The 19,425-nt window shown below is 50.4% G+C and overlaps 1 protein-coding gene across 3 annotated transcripts in view; it reads right to left on the reverse strand.

Annotated features, from left to right (window-relative positions):
- Positions 1-1,345: 1,345 nt before the first annotated feature.
- Positions 1,346-19,425, reverse strand: part of PTDSS1 (phosphatidylserine synthase 1) — a 78,830-nt gene continuing 60,750 nt past the window's right edge. For 2 of the 3 annotated variants that reach the window (XM_047783563.1, XM_047783565.1), the window contains 4 exons: positions 18,552-18,651; positions 6,044-6,112; positions 4,829-4,898; positions 1,346-2,454 (listed from right to left, as the gene is read on the reverse strand). In XM_047783563.1, coding sequence (XP_047639519.1) covers positions 2,345-2,454; positions 4,829-4,898; positions 6,044-6,112; positions 18,552-18,651 — 349 coding nt within the window. In that variant the 3' untranslated portion in view covers positions 1,346-2,344. The remainder of the gene's footprint in view (positions 2,455-4,828; positions 4,899-6,043; positions 6,113-18,551; positions 18,652-19,425) is intronic. The other variant, XM_047783564.1, reaches the window with a different exon arrangement.

Consider the following 19,425-nt stretch of genomic DNA (forward strand, 5'->3'; position numbering starts at 1 on the left):
AACTCGCCTGCTGTCCAAGTAAAACACATTTTACCCTGTACCTCTGTTTAAGAAAGACCTCACTGGGAGTTCCCGTTGTGGCTCAGTGGGTTAAGAAACTGATGAGCATCCAATGAGGATTGGGATTTGACCCCTGGCTTCACTTGGTGGTTAAGGATCTGGGATTGCCACAAGCTGCAAAGTAGGTCGCAGATGTGGCTCGGATCCCGAGTTGCTGTGGCTATGGTGCAGACCAGTAGCTACAGCTCTGATTCGACCCCTAGCCTGGGAACGTCCATATGCCGCAGGTGTGGCCCCTCAAAAGACAAAGAAAGAAAGGCCTCTTTGCTGGGCTATAAAAGTGCAAGTGGGTCCATGGAACAAGCACCTCTTTGACTCTGTCTAGGACTTTCACGGGAAGGATGTGGCTGTTGGGACAGCATGCGTAAGCTCAGAACTATGGCTGGCACAGCCGACTCCCTCGGCCACCCGCGCCAGCCCAGCAGTTGGCGATGCTTATCTACTAGCAACGCATCTGCTGTTGGAGCCCGTGCGTGAGGCTGTCAACCAAGTGGTTGCCAGAGGCCCAGGGCAAAGGAAGTGACCCTAGCTTTGTATGATTCATGTAACCTCTTCACCCCAGAATTCTTTTGCAGAAAAAGAAAAACATGACACGTCCATGGTTAAAGATTTCCTTAAAGGGGGAAAAGACACGGAAACCTTTGTGCTCTGTGAAATGAGGGAACAAAAGGATTGCTTTCAGCAAATTTATATCTATAAGAAAATCAACTGGGAGCAGTTCCCATCATGGCCCAGCGGTTACAAACCGGACGAGCATCCATGAGGATGCCAGTTCGATCCCTGGCCTTGCTCACTGGGTTAAGGACCCGGCGTTGCTGGTGTAGCTGTGGCGTAGGTTGCAGATGTTGCTCGGATTCCACATTGCTGTGGCTCTGGCGTAGGCTGGTGGCTACAGCTCCAATTGGTTCCCCTAGCTTGGGAACCTCCATATGCCCCAAGTGTGGCCCTAAAAAGACCAAACAAAAAAAGACACCCCCCCCCCAAAAAAAAGGAAAATCAACTGGGTATAGGCCACTGGTTAGAGAAAATAAATCCAACTTGGTTGATGTAACCCTCACCATAGTAAACAAAACAAGGATTATCTTGTTCACTCAGAAAGTTTAGGAAACAAGACACAGGTGTCTGCAGGCCATCTCCAGTGCACATTTTTTCCTTTCTTCTCCCTATATAAAACACGTACACATTCACATCACCCTAAAGTCACTTGAAAAATACCGTGATTGCCTACAACGAGTGGAAAATACCAATAAGATGCAAAGAAATGAGCGCTTTCACGGAGACAGAATTTGATGGGCTTTCATGTGAATTGTTTTATTTAAAACAGGGATCCATCAGAGGTGGTGAACTACCAGGGTCAATGTTCTAGAGCATGGCACAGTCGGAAGGTAATACTCACCAGCACCTCACATGGGACTAAAGACAATGTCAGCAACACACCATGGAAGGAAAAACAAACAAAATGGAAAAGGCACCTGGCTGGGGTGGGGTTAGGGGGTGCCGCGGAGGGGAGCCCTGCCTCTCGGCAGGTCCCCGGCCTGTGCATGGTGGAGAAGTCTGGACCTATGACATCTGACAGGGAACAGAAAGGTTCTGATCTGGAGCCCAGGATCCTATGTGGGTCGCTAACTTTTCCTCAGCCTGGTTTCCACCCACCCAGTGGTTGATTCTGAAAAGGGGCAGGGTGGGGGCGGTTGCCAAACAGTAAGGTACACTGCTCCCCTCTTCTGTCCTCTAAAAGAGAGGGGAGCCCTCCCCCCAGCTCAACTTTAGCCATGGCTTCTGAAGGTTTTTAAGCATCCTCACTTAAAAACAAGGGACAACAAAAGACAGAGAAGGGGTCTGGACTGAAACCAGTCTGTCAAACAGAAAGGCAGATGCGGAAAAATAAAACCTGGCCATGAACTGCCTGGTTGATGCCCTGTCTGAAGGAAGATGTTTAAAGTGCATCCACCACACACGCAAGCACAAAGCTGCCCCTGGCAACGGTGAGGAAACAACCACCCTCTCCCGCCTACGCTGTCCTGCTACCGGTGGTGACTGCGTGCCAAGCGCTGAAGTTACAAGAGACCCCGGAGAGGCGAAGGACCCCAGGCAATGGCCTGCCCGACGCGGCCAGGTCTGTGGGAAACAAGACACAGGCTCTCGATTAATGACCCCCCCCCCCAGCCCCCGCTCCTTCCCGTTTGCGCCGTGCATTTCCATCTCCTCTCAGGGAGGTCCGGCCGATTCTGTCCCCTCCCAGTTCTAGGCACTCCCTGGCACGTCCTTGATTAACCAGGGGCTTTCATTTCTTTCCCACTCCGTTGGTGACTTTTGACTTGGAATGTCGGTTCCTTCTTCTGGAAGAATGGCTCTCGTTGTTGCCCGGGTGCTTGGGTGGGCCGTCTTCAGAACCTGGCCAAGGGAATCAGGACACACCATCACCGCGGGCTGCAGGGTTCCGGGGCTCTGAAGCCTCTGAATCCCTGCCCCGGGGCCACCCGCCCGCTGCTGCTCCTCCGCTGATCCTTGCACCCCATCTAGTGGCCTCATCGATACATCAAGGCACCGAAACCCCCGCACCGGCACAGTTGGGATCTGGGTGTGCAAGGGACGACCCCACCAAGTCGGGAGGGGGGGGAAGGGTCCTGATGGATGTTTACACTCACACCGAAGCGTGGACCGTGGTCATGGTGAGGGGGACCGGAAGTGAGAGCTCAGTTAAAAATCAAAGCACCGGAGTTCCCGTCGTGGCGCAGTGGTTAACGAATCCGTCTAGGAACCATGAGGTTGCGGGTTCGGTCCCTGCCCTTGCTCAGTGGGTTAAGGATCCGGCGTTGCCGTGAGCTGTGGTGTAGGTTGCAGACGCGGCTCGGATCCCGCGTTGCTGTGGCTCTGGAGTAGGCTGGTGGCTACAGCTCCGATTGGACCCCTAGCCTGGGAACCTCCATATGCCGCGGGAGCGGCCCAAGAAATAGCAACAACAACGACAAAAGACCAAAAAAAAAAAAAAAAAAATCAAAGCACCGAGGACGGACGATGAAAGCGGAACCCACACGGGTCTACCTCCCGAAACCTAGGTTGTTTCACGCCTTGCCTGCTACGCACCATTGTTTCTCAGTCTCTAAACTGGAAAGGATTTCTGTCTGGACAAAAATCAAAGATCTTACTTCCCCTCTACGGTCTGATGTGAAGGCACCTTTACAAATCAGGGCGCTGCTGCTTATGCCCCGCAGCCCCAGAGAGGCCGCAGGCGCTCTCCAGATGCTCACCGCCTACAGGGACCGCACTCTGTCATTTGATTGGAGCTCAGAAAAAGCCTTCTGCATTAGCTGGCGTCTGCCTTCTGCATCAGCCAGGTGGAGGGCGGAGCCAGCGGAGTCGGGGTGGGGGTGGAAGTGGGGGTGGGCATTCCCGGGAGGGGTGTGTAAGGGTAAAGGGTCCTCGGGACTTCCTGGCACGAGGCTGGCTCTGCCTTCAGGCTGAGCACGTGGACAACCCCTGACCTAGCAGCCAGGCCAAAAGGTTCTCTGCTCCAGGGCTCAGTTGTTTTTTGTTTTTTAAAACTATTTGTCTACCTTCCATTTACATATGTCTGCACCATTGCCTATTTCTTTTCGTCTTTTCCATGGAGAACCTGGAAGCGCCAGGGATTGACCTAAGAGGGAGGTTCTGAGGACGGGAGCCCAGGGGGATGCTCTGTCAGCATTCCACCACAGATCTATGCCTCAGGAGAAACTATCTCAGAAAGGGTGACCAGGATCGGGGGAGTGTTTTTCCCAGAGAAGGCTGTGACGAACTTGACCTCCGAGGAGCTCAGGAGAGTAACCGCCTCGTCAGTGCTTTCCCTGTCCTCACCACGGCTTCTCTGAGCACTTCTGTGGGTTAAAATTCACCGTCTCTGGCATCCACAGTGCTCTTGCTTCGGTCAGGCCCCCACCATCAGCTCACAACGGACAAGAAATTACTGTCCAGTGCAGCCTCCTTGGGGCCGTTAGGCTACAAGCCTAATTCTTGAAAATAACCAGGCGGCCCCAAGTCTTGGCAAAATGCTCCGCGGGCAGAGGCCAGTGGGAGATCCCTGACCACACTGCTGAAATCCCTCTCGGGCTGCGCTGTGTCTGGACTAAATGCCATTAAATCGATCCACCTCCCACAAGGGGCTTCTCCCATGGGCACCCGACTCTTCCTGGCCCTTTTTCACTCACGGTGAAAGCCAGGAGGAAGAACACCCCCCATCGGGATGCTTGAGCCAGTGGGGGCCTCCTTATGTCCTCCTGTCTCAGAAAAGGCAGAACCACGGGGCACCTCTTCAGACAAAGCGAGTTTCTTGGACAGAACCTGCAAGCCCTTTGCCTGTTTGCCAGTGGGTAACAGGAGACAGGCAACAGGTAGGTTGAGACCCTTCAGGGCATATGTTGATCAACATTCCAAGGATAAACACAGATTCTAGGAGTTCCCATTGTGGCGCAGTGGAAACAAATCCAACTAGGAACCATGAGGTTGCGGGTTTGACCCCCGGCCTTGCTCAGTGGGTTAAGGATCTAGCGTTGCTGTGAGCTGTGGTGTAGGTCGCAGATGCGGCTCGGATCTGGCGTTGCTGTGGCTCTGGTGTAGGCTGGTAGCTTCAGCTCCGATTAGACCCCTAGCCTGGGAACCTCCATGTGCCGCAGGTGCGGCCCTAAAAAAGACAGACAAAAAGAAAGATAAATACAGATTCTAAATCCCTTTCCTGGGCCTTGGGAGGGAGAGGACCCAGGAGGGTTAAGGAGGGGCAAGGAGGAGATACCTTTTGTACCTTTTCCGGAAGGCCAGGCGATGTCTGGACTGTATGTGCCATCTTCACACTCTGAGTAGGTCTGGGAAGAGAGGCAGGCTTAGCGGTGGAACTTTGATGCTCCCGGGAGGAGGGGTGCCTGCAAACGCGGGCGGAGGCTCCACCCCACCTCTCCCAGGCTGGGGATCCCCAGCTGCAAGTACAGAACCCCTCATGCTTCTGCTCTCAGCTATAAAGCCAAGGCTACCTCCCTGGCGACGCAGAATAAGCCTTTCAGGAAGCGCCTCTAGCTCCTTGGACTAGAAGCATGAATTGAGGATGAAAGCTGCTTCTACTTAGAAAGTACAGTTGACAAGACAGCTATAGCATTTTAAGCTCGCTCGTGTCTGTCGTCTACTTAATCCCCGTATTTACTACGATGTGGGCGGGCAGGACTTTCAGGGTGGAAGCCCCAGGCTGGGATGCAGGAAGAAGCAGAGAACTAGCTTTCCATATATATCAACATTTTAAGTTTTAAACCCCTTACGAAATAAGGATAGGAGTTCCCACTGTGGCACAGTGGGTTAAGAACTGACTGCAGTGGCTTGGGTGCAGGGTGCAGTTTTGATCCCTGGCCCAGTGCAAGTAGGTTAAAGGATCTGGAGTTGCTACAGCTGTGGTTGTAGGTCGTGGCAGCGGCTTTAATTCAATCCCTGGCCCAGGAACTTCCATATGTGGTGGGTGCAGCTGTAAAAAGAAAAAAGAAGAGGAAGAAATGGGGATAAAAGTACTGTCCTCCTGAACAAGGCAGTCACAAGCGTGGAAGGCAACTGATAGGAAATGCATTCTGAACTGGCTGCATGTCTACGCCCAGCTCTCACGGTGTCGTCCACACCGCACCCTCACATGAATGTGCTCAAGCACCAGGCAGGATGAGATTCTTTTAAATAAAAGACATCTGGGAGTTCCTGTCATGGCGCAGTGGTTAATGAATCCGACTAGGAACCATGAGGTTGCGGGTTCGATCCCTGGCCTTGCTCAGTGGGTTAAGGATCCGGCGTTGCCATGAGCTGTGGTGTAGGTTGCAGACGTGGCTCGGATCCCACGTTGCTGTGGCTGTGGCATAGGCCAATGGCTATGGCTCCGATTCGACCCCTAGCCTGGGAATCTCCATATGCCGAGGGAGCAATCCTAGAAAAGGCAAAAAGACCAAAAAAAAAAAAAAGACGTCTGTCTTCTTTTCTCTACCTTTTCCCGGTGCCCATAGTGCTCTGCATACCACACCATGCCGTACAGACACAGGAAGGTGGTGAAAGCCTGGAAGAGAAAAACAAGCACAAGACCATCTGATAAGTGAGGTTGCCCCAAACAAGTCCATCTCCCAGAACTTCAGGGTTCAGTGGGAATTCACACACAATGGCTCTATGGGACTCAGCCTTCTTCCCGGGGTGCCCGTTACAGAATGGCTGGACACGGCACAGGTGAACCCAGGAAGCATCAGGGAAGCAGCCCTAAGGCTTTGGCAGAGTGAAGGTCACTTCTTTTTTTTTTTTTTGCTTTTTAGGGCCGCACCTACGGCATGTGGAGGTTCCCAGGCTAGGGGTCGAATCGGAGCTACAGCGGCTGGCCTACACTACAGCCACAGCAATGCCAGATCCTTAACCCACTGAGCCAGGCCAGAGATTGAACCTGTGTCCTCATGGATGCTATTCAGATTCATTAACCACTGAGCCACGATGGGAACACTTTTTTTAATTTAGGGCCGCACCTGTGGCATATGGAGTTTCTCAGGCTAGGGGTCAAACGGGAGCTGCACCTGCCGGCCTACGCCAAAGCCACAGCAACGCAGGATTGAGACACATCTGCAACCTACACCACAGCTCACAGCAAGGCAGGATCCTTAACCCACTGCGGGGGGCCAGGGATTGAACCTGCAATATCATGGATATGAGTCGGGTTCGTTACTGCTGAGCCACCACAGGAACTCCTGAAGCTCACTTCTAGATGTGGGATAAGGTGAGATGCCTTTTCTGAAGGGCTCTGGAGGGTCTGCCTAAGAGGACATACAGGACTTTATACTGTATTTCTGATTTTCATGGCCCATCCTCTGCACCTTGCTCCCCCGTCCCTCCCCCATCACAGGACAGAGTTAAAAGGACTTGGCTTGTCAGCTCCTGAGAGGAAGGGGGTTCGTGAATGACAAAAAAGTTTCATTCAGTCCAGAGTGTCAGAGGTGCTAGAGGGCACAGAGGACAAATGCCCACGGGGAGATGGCAGAGCCCAGCAGGACACTGCTACCCTTGGCTTGGCTCTTTTATTTTTTTTATACAAAAAAAATTTTTTTAATTATAGCTGATTTTGGGAGTTCCCGTTGTGGTTCAGTGGTTAACGAATCCGACTAGGAACCATGAGGTTGCGGGTTCGATCCCTGACCTTGCTCAGTGGGTTAACGATCCGGCGTTGCTGTGAGCTATGGTGTAGGTTGCAGATGCGGCTTGGATCCCGTGTTGCTGTGGTTGTGGTATAGGCCGGCGGCTACAGCTCCAATTCGACCCCTAGCCTGGGAACCTCCATGTGCTGTGGGAACGGCCCAAGAAATGGCAAAAAGACCAAAAAAAAAAATTATAGTTGATTTACAATGTCCTGTCAATTTCTGCTGTACAGCAAAGCGATCCAATCATACACACACACACACACATATATATATATATATATATATATATATATGCATTTTTTTTTTAAAGGGCCGCACCCGTAGCATATGGAGGTTCCCAGAATAGGGATCAAATCAGAGCTGTAGCCGCAGGCCTACACCACAGCCACAGCAACACAGGATCCGAGCCCCATCTGCAACCTACACCACAGCTCACAGCAGCGCCGGATCCTTAACCCACTGAGCGAGGTCAGGGATCGAACCCGAAACCTCATGGTTCCTAGCTGGGTTTGTTAAACACTGAGTCACCATGAGAACACCCATATGCATTCTTTTTCTCACATTATCCTCCATCATGTTCCATCACAAGTGACTAGATGTGGCTATACAACAGGATCTCACTGCTTATCCTCTCCAAATGCAATAATTCGCATCTATGAACCCCAAATTCCCAGTCCATCTCACTCCTTCCCCCTCCCCCCGGCAACCACAAATCTGTTCTCCACGTCCATGGTCCATGAGTTGTGGGTTTTTGTTTTGTTTTGTTTTGTTTTTTTGGCTTGGCACTTTATTTATTTATTTATTTATTTTTTGTCTTGTTGTTGTTGTTGTTGCTATTTCTTGGGCCACTCCCGCGGCATATGGAGGTTCCCAGGCTAGGGGTTGAATTGGAGCTGTAGCCACCGGCCTATGCCAGAGCCACAGCAACGCGGGATCCGAGCCGCGTCTGCAACCTACACCACAGCTCATGGCAACGCCGGATCCTTAACCCACTGAGCAAGGGCAGGGACCGAACCCACAACCTCATGGTTCCTAGTCGGATTCGTTAACCACTGCGCCACGACGGGAACTCCTGGCTTGGCACTTTTTAATCTCAGTGGGCTAACTGACCCCAGTTCTGATGGCCTCCCCCCCCCCATTAAATATATAAGTCAGAAAGAGAAAGACAAACACCATATGATATCACTTACATATGGAATCTAGAATAGGGCACAAAGGAGCCTATCTACAAAACAGAAACAGACTCACAGAGATAGACAACAGACTTGGGGTTGCCAAGGGGGAGGGGAAGGGAGTGGGATGGACTGGGAGTTTGGGGTTAGTAGATGCAAACTATTACATTTAGAGGTTCTGCCGTATAGCACAGGGAGGTATATCCAGTCTCTTGGGATAGACCATTGAAGAAAATATAAGAAAGGGAATGTGTATATATATGTATGACTGGGTCACTTTGCTGCACAGTATGGCAGAAATTGGTACAGCGTTATAAATTAACTCTAATTTTTTAAAAAGATAGGGAAATAAAGAGAAAATAAAAATGTCTTGTGAGCCCATGTGTGAGAAGGGTGTGGTCCTTCTCCAGAGGCTGGTATCACCTCCTCTTTGCCCCTAGTGCCCCCCCCCCACCCCCATACTCTAAATTGTCCTCTAAGGAGAGAATAGCATCTAAGAGTCTACAGTTTAAAAATGTGTCGGAGTTCCCGTCGTGGCGCAGTGGTTAACGAATCCAACTAGGAACCATGAGGTTGGTTGCAGGTTCGATCCCTGGCCTTGCTCAATGGGTTAAGGATCCGGCGTTGCCCTGAGCTGGAGTGTAGGTCACAGACGCAGCCCGGATCCCGTGTTGCTGTGGCTGTGGTGTAGGCTGGCAGCTACAGCTCTGACTGGACCCCTAGCCTGGGAACCTCCATATGCCGCAGGAGCGGCCCTGGAAAAGGCAAAAAAAAGAGAGAAAATAATAATAATAATAATAATAATAATAATAATAATAATAATAATAATAATAAAATGTGTAAAAAAAAACCTTTAAGTCAGACAAAAGGTCTTGGCTGGACGACAGTGTGTGAGGAGAGCCAGGACAGGGAACTTGGGCCAGGCCCCCCAGCCAAGGCTTCCTTTCCCCTTGAAACTGTAAGTGAATCACCCAAACCAAACCAAACCAAGCCACTGCCCATCCTGCTGTTACACCGCCTCAGAATTCCTTGCAGCAGGAAACTACTGACAGCAAATCATCCCCAAGTCTAACTTTCATCTCTTCCACTGCATTTTCTGCTGGGGACCCGTCACCTTGACCCAGAATAGTTGTGAAATCATGGTGGAATCTTCTCATCATAAATAATTTAAATCCTAAGAATTATAACTTTAGGGAGTTCTCATTGTGGCTTGAACCCGACTAGTATCCATGAAGATGCGGGTTCGATCCCTGGTCTGGCTCAGTGGGTTGGCATTGCTGTGAGCTGTGGTGCAGGTTGCAGACACTGCTTGGAGCTGGCATAGCTGAGGCTGTGGTGTAGGCTGGCAGCTGCAGCATTGATTTGAACCCTAGCCTGGAAATTTCCATATGCTGCACATGCTAGCCTAAAAAACAAAAAACCAAACCCCCCAAAAAAACAAAAACAAAAACAAAAAAGCTGGCATAACTTTACATCTAGAGGCGCTGCCTCAGAGACCATTAATGTCAGTACCTCCCCTCATTTCACAGTGGGGGAATAAAGGCTCAGAGAGGTGAATGGCCTTCTCAAAGACACACAGCTAGTACATGGCAAGACTGAAGCCAGAAGCTCTCTTTATATTCCTGGCACATTTCAGGGATGGCTATCAAGACAACTATTGATTTTATACCTGTACATCTTTATAGCTCTATTCCTTTATCTGTCCATGCATCCATTCCTGCAGGAAGAAAAGCATCCTGGGAAGATCTCAATCCCAGCAGCATCCCTCTGCAGAGCCCACAGCCTGGAGGGTGAAGCCAAGAGCACAGGGAAGGCCAGGCTGTGTATTCTTACTTAACCCACTGAGCGAGGCCATGGATCAAATCTTCATCCTCATGGATGCTAGTCAGATTTGTTAACCGCTGAGCCATGATAGGAACTCCACAGCTTGGAATCTAGCCCTGGCCCAGTTCCTTTATGTCAGTGATATTCATGGAGTGTCTGCTGGGTGCACAGAGTCCTCAAGTGTCAAAAAAGAAAGGCGTCTGAGTGCTCCAGCTGGCCATTCTTCTTCCACATCAGTGAAGTGGGACTAGCAGCATGGTGGAGAGATAACATAAAATATAAGAAGACTCCCTAGTTCATTTTATATTAAATCCGTATGCAAACTGGTGTACTATGGGCATTAAAAAAAGTTCAAACCCCTATCAAAATACTGGGCAATGAATAGATACATTAAAATTATAAATGAAAGCTACATATTTTTTGTTTGGTCTTTGCTTTTTAGGGCTGCACCTGCAGCAAGCATAGGGAAGTTCCCGGACTAGGGATCCAATCAGAGCTGCATCTGCCAGTCTATGCCACAGCCACAGCAACGCAGGATCCAAGCCACATCTGTGACCTACACTACAGCTCATGGCAGCTCCAGATCCTTAACTCACTGAACGAGGCCAGGGATTGAACCCGCTTCTTCATGGATACTAGCTGGGTTTGTAACCTGCTGAGGCACAACCAGGAACTCCCACAAAAGCCACTTCTAACCTTTAACATATTCTAGTACTTGTTCAGATTCTGACATACACCACTATTAAATACACCGTTTCATGGAGTTCCCGTGGTGGCGCAGTGATTAATGAATCCAACTAGGAACCATGAGGTTGCGGGTTCGATCCCTGGCCTTGCTCAGTGGGTTAAGGATCCGGCGTTGCCGTGAGCTGTGCTGTAGGTTGCAGACGCAGCTCGGATCCCCCGTTGCTGTGGTTCTGGCGTAGGCTGGTGGCTACAGCTCCGATTCGACCCCTAGCCTGGGAACGGCTCAAGAAAAGGCAAAAAGACAAAAATAAAATAAATAAATAAATACATCATTTCACAGAAGAGCAAGAGTAGGAAAACTGGAGGATCTGCACATGGAAACCTACAAATGTGTTACCGCCTTTACAAAGAGCAGAACAGACTGGCCTAGGTTGCACACAGAGGGCAGGCAGGACAAGTTCTACCTCCGAGGACTAGTCAGTGGCTAGGCAGTGCTGGTGGGGAGGCTGGCCAAAGGACATCATTCTGCTAAGACCAAGGTAGCAGTGAGGGCTGGGTTGGCTGTCATTGCACATCCTGCCCACCAGAGGGCAAGTGTGCCCGGCTTCTTCCCCAGCTTCCTCCCTTTCCCTGGGAGGGCAGGCGAGGCAAGTGGGGCTCTTTGGCTGCTGCCAGCTGGGCAGAGCTGGCTTTGCAGCTGGGCTAGGAGAAGCCTGGCAGGTGCTGGGCGACAGATGCTGCTCATCACAATCACCATGCAAGAGGCTTGCCACGGTTGCCAAATTTAGCACTTCGCTTGGGTACAAGAGGCCCCTTTTTCCCTGGTCCCAGGAGACAGAAGCTTGAAATTTATGGGTTTGCAATCACACCTGTGGACATCTAGGAACATACCCACTTGAAATCCCAAGGCCTGGATTTAAAATAGCAATTGTCCGGATTTTGTTTGAGGAAGAGGGAGGAGAAAAGGAAAGAAAAACGTGAAGGTGGAGAGCCAAAGAAGCACAGAGCCATGGGCCTGTCATCTATGTCATGCTAACAAGCATTGGAAGGCACCCAGACGGATCGGACAATGGGCGCTGGGGCAGCTCATTACCCAGCATATGGGATCTTTGCTTCCACACTAATCTCAAATTCTGTGTATGCTGTCATACCAAGCAAGGCGGAGAGTTGGGGGCTTTGCTTCTCTCACTGTAAAGGCGTGGTGTTGACTCAAGGCTCTCTTACTGAATAATGTTATTGCACATCCTGCCCACCAGAGGGCATTCCTGAGACAGAGACCAGTCTTGATCATTAATAAAGGCCACAATGATGAAAAAGTGCCAGGACCTTGTTTGTGCTTTTTCTCTAACTGGGAAATGTGCAAGGCAGCGGGAATCCCTAGTCATCCCAGCCAACAGCTGCTTTTTGGGCCGGGTCCCCCCTCCATGGCCCGCATCCCTGATACTGCTCACTGGGATATTCTCATCTTTAACGTCCTCTTTCCTATGGCTGTTTCTTGGCCTCAGCCTGGCCTCTTAAATTGTGGCTGCTCCCCAGAACCTGTTCTCAGCCAGCTGCTCTCTCCATGCTATGTTCCCTGACTCTTACCAACCCAATGGCTCCAACCACGTCCTACACACGGATCATCGCGACTCCTTCATCTCCACCACGGGCTGAGTCTTTCCAAAGCTAATGGACAGACCAGAATTTCCAATGACAAGGGACACCTTCACCTGTAAAATCTAAGGGTCCCTCTGGAGTTCCCTTGGTGGCACAGTGGTTAACAAATCTGACTAGGAACCATGAGGTTGCGGGTTCGATCCCTGGCCTTGCTCAGTGGGTTAAGGATCCGGTGTTGCCATGAGCTGTGGTGTAGGTCGCAGATGTGGCTCGGATCTGGCGTTGCTGTGGCTCTGGCATAGGCCGGTGGCTACAGCTCTGATTCAACCCCTAGCCTGGGAACCTCCATATGCCGAGGGAGTGGTCCTAGAAAAGGCAAAAAGACAAAAAAAAAAAAAAAAATCTAAGGGTCCCTCAAACCTAATCATCTCCTTTCAACAGGCTTCTCTGATATCCCTCAACCTGTTCCCAGCACCAAAAGCCACCCCAATGGCACACACAAGAAAGCCTGGAGTTGCCCCACCCAGCATTGAGCTGGGCTCTGGATCCAGCCCTTCCTCTGCATCTTCGATGCTGCTGCCTTGCTTAGGTTCTCACTGAGGTCCCTGCCACCCCCTTGGGCTCCCCCCTGCTCCAGGCCCCGCCCCTCCACACTCTCCACCTCCACCTGCTCTGTGAGATTTCATTAAACCTGTCCTTCTCCAACTGCAACACACAGAGCCTGTCCTGAGACGCCCATCCCCTCCTTGGCCTCTCACTCTTTCCCCCGCCCTCACCCACACTTGTCTCAGCTCGCCCATGTGTCTTTGCCTCTTGCCCCTGTTCCCTTCTCCTCCCTGCCTTTGCCGCCTGTTCCCTGTGTACCAGGCACTGCACTGGACTCCATGGGGACAAAAGGATGATGGAAGCCTATTCTTTGCAAGCAGGAAGCGCCATGTTAAGGAGACAGATACAACCACCAGAGCTGACATTGTCCTGGGGTTAGAATTCAAAGAAATACATACATATGCAGCTGGTCCCCCAAGAAGGAGTTGTCTAGTCTGCCTTGCAGGTCGGAGCGAACCTCATGGAAGGCATGGGTTGATGTTTGGTCTTGGGATAAGGTTCACCACGTAGAGAAAGCTGGGGAAAGCACTCAGAGCGAGCTGGCAGAGGAAGCATCCTGGAGGGAGGCAGGACAGATCTGGGAGGATGCTGAGCCCAGGTAACAGGGAGCACTTTGCTACAGGAGGTGGGTGTGGTGAATGGTTCAGATAGACACGCAAGCAGGACGCCCTATTGCAGCTGGGAGGTTTATGTCAGAGTCTCGGGTGGGGTAGGGTGGATCCTACGTGCTTCTGGCTGTTTCTGTCTCTGGAAGGAGTTTTCCTGGTTTAACACTTGTGCTTCTCTGCATCCCTCACGCCCCACCCCCCACCCCCCCAGCAAAGACTGTATCTTAACTGATGGGGGAACACGAGATGAGGAAGCTGGGCGTTTCCTGCCTTCCCATCTGGGTGGGAGGCCTGTTCCCGGGGCTGGAGAGTCCTAGGTCTGCTTTTGGGGGCCACTTTTCTGAAGCCCCTGCTGGCACGCATCTAAAGCTAAGACTGAAAGATGCAGACTCTCGGTAATAAAGATGCTGTGTTGATCTCCGCAGCCTCCATCCACGCTGCCTACCTCTTAACTGCTCTGAACCTGGGAGGGGAGAATGTTGTACTACCGGGCTCTCGCAAAGCCCCAGTGACAGGGAACGAGTCGAAGCAGGGGAAAGGGATTCCCATCTGGATTCTGGATGATCACATAGGCAGCAGTGTAGACAATGGATCTGAAGGGCAGCACAGGGGAAAATGGGTGTCTGGACAGGGGCAGAGGCAGTGGAACAGAGGGGAGGGGATGGAGGTGGGTCACATGCCCGAATGAACTCTGCTGACGAGGAGGGTGATGGAAGAGGAGGCAGCCGCTGAGGTCTCAGGGTGGGGCGCTGAGGGGTGGGGGAGCCCCCTGATACTGAGCACACGTGACCTCTGGGCGCTTCCCCCCAGCTTGTCTGCGGCTCTCTCCAGGGCTCCTCAGGCTCTGTGCACACACCTCCTGGGGTGTTTATCACACAGTAACATGAGCAGTCTGCACGTGTAATTCCCACATGGACTTGGAGGTCCTCAGAGGAAGAGCAGGAAACTCCAGCCAGACTACCCGGGTCCTGAGCCCTGGCACGGCCATTGACTATCTACGTGACCTCGGACAGGCTAGTGAACCTCCCTGCGCCTTTATTTCTCTATAAAAGAGGCATAATAAAGCACCTCCCATCAAAGCATAAAGATTAAATATGCAGAGTTCCCGCTGTGGCGCAGTGGAAATAAATCCAACTAGGAACCAGGTTTCAGGTTCAATCCCTGGCCTCGCTCAGTTGGTTAAGGATCCGGCGTTGCCGTGAGCTGTGGTGTAGGTCGCAGACACAGCTCAGATCTGGCGTTGCTGTGGCTGTGGTGCAGGCCAGCAGCTGTAGCTCCGATTCAACCCCTAGCCTGGGAACCTCCATATGCTGCGAGTGCGGCCCTAAAAAGCAAAAAGGAAAAAAAAGATCAAATGCGCAACTCGTGAAAAGTGTTTTGAACAGTATCTGGCACATCATAAGCATGAAGCGACCGTATGGGCACCACCGTCTGCCTGTGTGGCTCCAGCATCAGGGCAGCTCTGGCGAGCACTCAGCAACACGGGGGACCACACTGAGTGATGGAGAGACTGAGAAATGGGTCCTGTCCTCAGTAAAGTTACCATCATACAGACACCAAGGCAGAGCAAAAGTCACCCAGACAAGGAGGAGGATGCTAAGTATCTAATCAGTCAAACAGAGAGAAAGTCTCTAAAGCTTAGAGAGAGACTAGAGGGGCCCCGCTGGCTGGGGGACCAGAGACGGCTCCTTGGACAGAGTCATAGGGAGACCTTTCTGGCCTCTGATACCCCAGGGGGAGGCCCGCAACGTGCTGCTCTGAGAAGGGCCTTTTGCTCCCATCCCACGTGTCTCGCCTGCCTCAACCTCCCTGAGGCCCTGTGGAGCCAGGTGAGGGGGGCACCCATCCGCCCCCCTGCATGGGCGGAGCTACAATTCAGAGCTGGGATGCACCTGCCAGAGAGAAATGTCTGGAGTGGCCGGTTAAGACCTCCTGGCTCATCTGACACACTCTGCTAACCAGTGCTTATGTCAAGTCTCTCTGCGATGGAAAGATACCTCTGAGCATGAATGCTGGAGTTTGAGAACAAAGGAGCTCATGATTCCCTTTTAATGTTCAAGATAAAATAGGACAGGACAAGCTCAAGGGGCCCTGGCATAGTGAGGATTGCTAACACGTAACCCTAAGAACAGACACCATGAAAGGCAATTTAAAAAACACTTTAAAAACACAAAGTGTAGTCTTGCCAAAAAAAATTTTTAAAAGACCTGGATCTTATTAAGCCTGTAGATTCAGCTCCCAATTTACAGAAAATACAGACGACAAAGAAACCTGTAAAGTTACAATCAGGGTGGAATCAGTAAAACCAGACTGAGGCAAAATGTATGGGACAAAAGAGCTTGTTTCATTGGCAAATAAACTGCAAAGGAGAGAGAGCTAGAGACAGAGGGAAAAGGATAGATTCAAAGAGACTTAAAAGGCATGCCAACTGGAGTTCCCGATGTGGCTCAGTGGAAACGAATCTGACTAGCATCCATGAGGACAGGGGTTCGAGCCCTAGCCATGCTCAGTGTGGTAAAGGATCCAACGCTGGCTGCTGTGAGCTGTGGCATAGGCCAGCGGCTATAGCTGAGATTTGACCGCTAGCCTGAGAACCTCCATATGCCAAGAGTGCAGCCCTAAAAAACAAAACAAAGCAAAAACGGCATGCCAACCAATCGTAATGAGTCAATGTGAGTTGACTCCAATAAACTGTTAAAAAATACAAAATTTAGGGAGTTCCCGTCATGGCGCAGTGGAAACCCAACTAGGAACCATGACGTTTCAGGTTCAATCCCTGGCCTCACTCAGTGGGTTAAGGATTTGGCGTTGCCATGAGCTGTGGTGTAGGTTGCAGATGCAGCTTAGATCCTGCATTGCTCTGACTGTGGCGTAGGCTGGCAGCTGTAGCTCTGATTCGACCCCTAGCCTGGGAACCTCCATATGCCATGGGTGCGGCCCTAAAAAGCAAAAAAAAAAAAAAAATTAAGGAAACATTAGAAATGCGAATGCTGGAGTTCCCTTGTGCCACACGGGGTTTAAGGATCTGGTGTTGTCACTGCAGCAGCTTAGGTCATTACTGTGGCTCAGGTTTCTTCCCTGGCCTGGGAACTTCCACGAGCCATGAGGCGAGGCCCAGAAAAGAAAAAAAGAAATGTGAACGCCGATCAGATATTTGACAGCAAGAAGGGATTAATTCTTTCTCAGACATGATAATAAGATGGCTGCATTAAAAAAAAAAGCATTCTTACCTTCTTTTAGAGAAATATCCTGAAATAGTAAAGGTGGATCTGCTTCAGAGGAACTGGGGTGAGGACAGCGGGTATGGAATGTAAGGGCACAAGACTGGCCAAGAGGTGATAACTGTTGAAACTGGGTGACAGGGTCGCGAGGGGTGAGCTACTCTATCTACTTCCAGATGTCTGAAATTTTCTCTGAGTATAAAAAAAGCCCAAGTTGATTTTCTGGACCAAGTGAAGTCAAAGTGGAGAATCTTAAATGTAAAAATAAGACTTTTCTCCAAAATAACAAAACAAATTAAAGGGTGGTATAGGAATTCCCGTTGTGGCTCAGGGGGTTAAAGACCTGACCTAGTCTTTGTGAGGATGTGGGTTCAATCCCTGGCCTCACTCAGTGGGTTAAGGAGCCAGTATTACCGTGCGCTATGATGCAGGTCGCAGACACAGCTTGGATCCCGTGTGGCTGTGGCTCTGGTGTAGGCCAGCAGCCGCAGCTCCAATGCCACCCCTAGCCTGGGAACTTCCATGTGCCGCAGGTACAGTTATAAAAACAATAAATAAGTAAGAAGGGCAATCACTGCGAGTTTCCTGGTGGTCTAGCGGTTAGGACTTGGTGCTTTCACCACGGCGGTCCAGGTTCAATCCTTGGTCTGGGAAATGAGATTCCACATCAACAGAACAGAAGCACAATCACAGGATTTTAAGCAAGGTAAAGAGCTTGCTTCATTTGAAAGATGAGGGAAAAGTCCCAGAACAGTGGAGCTAGAGGCCCCCCGGCTCTTCTCCTCAGAGAGAAAAACTCATCTGACACAGGCTTGGCCTATAAAGTCGGCTCATGGAGCAGAAACGGTGCTCTGATTACCTTCAACATCTCATGTGGCCTCTAAACCACAGTCCATCATTCTGTACATAAACCTTTGGACACCTGGACATATGGACATATACATACATTACAGGGCATTGTAATTGTCCTTGTCCTTCATGATAGGCCAGAAATTCTCAGCAAGTGTAGACGAAGTCTTATAAGTGAAAGCAGTAAGAGTATGATGCACCTGCTCAGCGCATCAGAGCAGAACCTGCAAAGGTGGCCAAGTTTGGGGGCCATGTGGTCCTCTGTTTATTTACTCTTTTTTTTAATTTTTTTTATTCTTTGTTATTATTATTATTATTATTTTTTGGCCTTTTGTCTTTTTAGGGCTGCACCCACGGCATATGGAGGTTCCCAGGCTAGGGGTCGAATCGGAGCTGCCGCCGCCGCCACCACCAGCCTACACCACAGTCACAGCAACACAGGATCTGAGCCGTGTCTGGAACCTACACCACAGCTCACGGCAACGCTAGATCCTTAACCCACTGAGCGAGGCCAGGGATCAAACCCGCAACCTCATGGTTCCTAGTCGGATTTGTTTCTGCTACGCCACAACGGGAACTCCTCTCTGTATTTATTCTTAAGCTTCAGACTCAGGGCCAATCTTGAGTTACTACACGTGCAACATCCTGTCTGTGAACTTCTGAAGAACCTTGGTGCCCAAGAGAATTTTGTTTTATTTTAGAAGATACCACGGGGAGTTTAGCTTTATACTTTGAGGCAAAGAAGACATGACTTACCACGCAAAGAAGCCAAAGTACAACATAGAGTATCTGGGTCTTAGAGAAGAGATCTTGTCCAAATTTTATGCAGACAATAGCTTCCAGGAAACCAATGACCCTATTAGAGAGAACAGGAGGTGAAACACCCATTCATCTTCCCAGAGCAAAAGGCATTACCAGAAATTGCATAATCCCATCAACAGCTTCTACTGGTCCGAAGATTTCTGCCCCAAACACTAGGAGCATGTTCCCCATAAAAAGACTCTGTCTGGTCTAGCCCACTATTATTATTACATATGTTTTAGATATATTTAGGTTTAATTTTTAAAAGTTTATTTTATGGTGACTCCTCTCTTCTTTTTTTCAGACTACTTTTTGCTTAGAGAAGTTTTTTAGGTTCACAGCAAACCTGGGGGAAGGTATAGAGTGCCTATACCCTCTGCCTCCTTTTCTGACACAGACTCCCCCCCCCCCCGACCGGGATCAGCATCCCCCAGCAGAGGGGTACATCTGTCACAACGGATGAACCTGCACTGACACACTTCATCACCCAAAGTGCACAGGTGACCTCCGAGTTCACTCTTGGTGATGTACTTTCTATGGGTTTGAACAGATGTTAGTGACACAGAGCCACCCCTATAGGATCTTACAGCAGTCTTACCACCCTAAAGCCCTTCTGTGCTCTGCCTATTCATCCCTCTTTCCTTCCCCAGAAATAAAATATTTTTTTACATCTTCCTTCCTCACAGACCACAATCTCAAGTCATATGTTTTCATAGCTGGAGGCCACCTGGTGTCATGGAAGCGAGAGCCTATCACAAAGGGGTGGCCAGTCACCCCCTCCATTGGGACCCTCACAGGGACAGGGAGCCCACCTCTGTGGGCAGCTTCT

The sequence above is a fragment of the Phacochoerus africanus genome, chromosome 6 (assembly GCF_016906955.1).
Source record: "Phacochoerus africanus isolate WHEZ1 chromosome 6, ROS_Pafr_v1, whole genome shotgun sequence".
Lineage (NCBI taxonomy): Eukaryota > Metazoa > Chordata > Mammalia > Artiodactyla > Suidae > Phacochoerus > Phacochoerus africanus.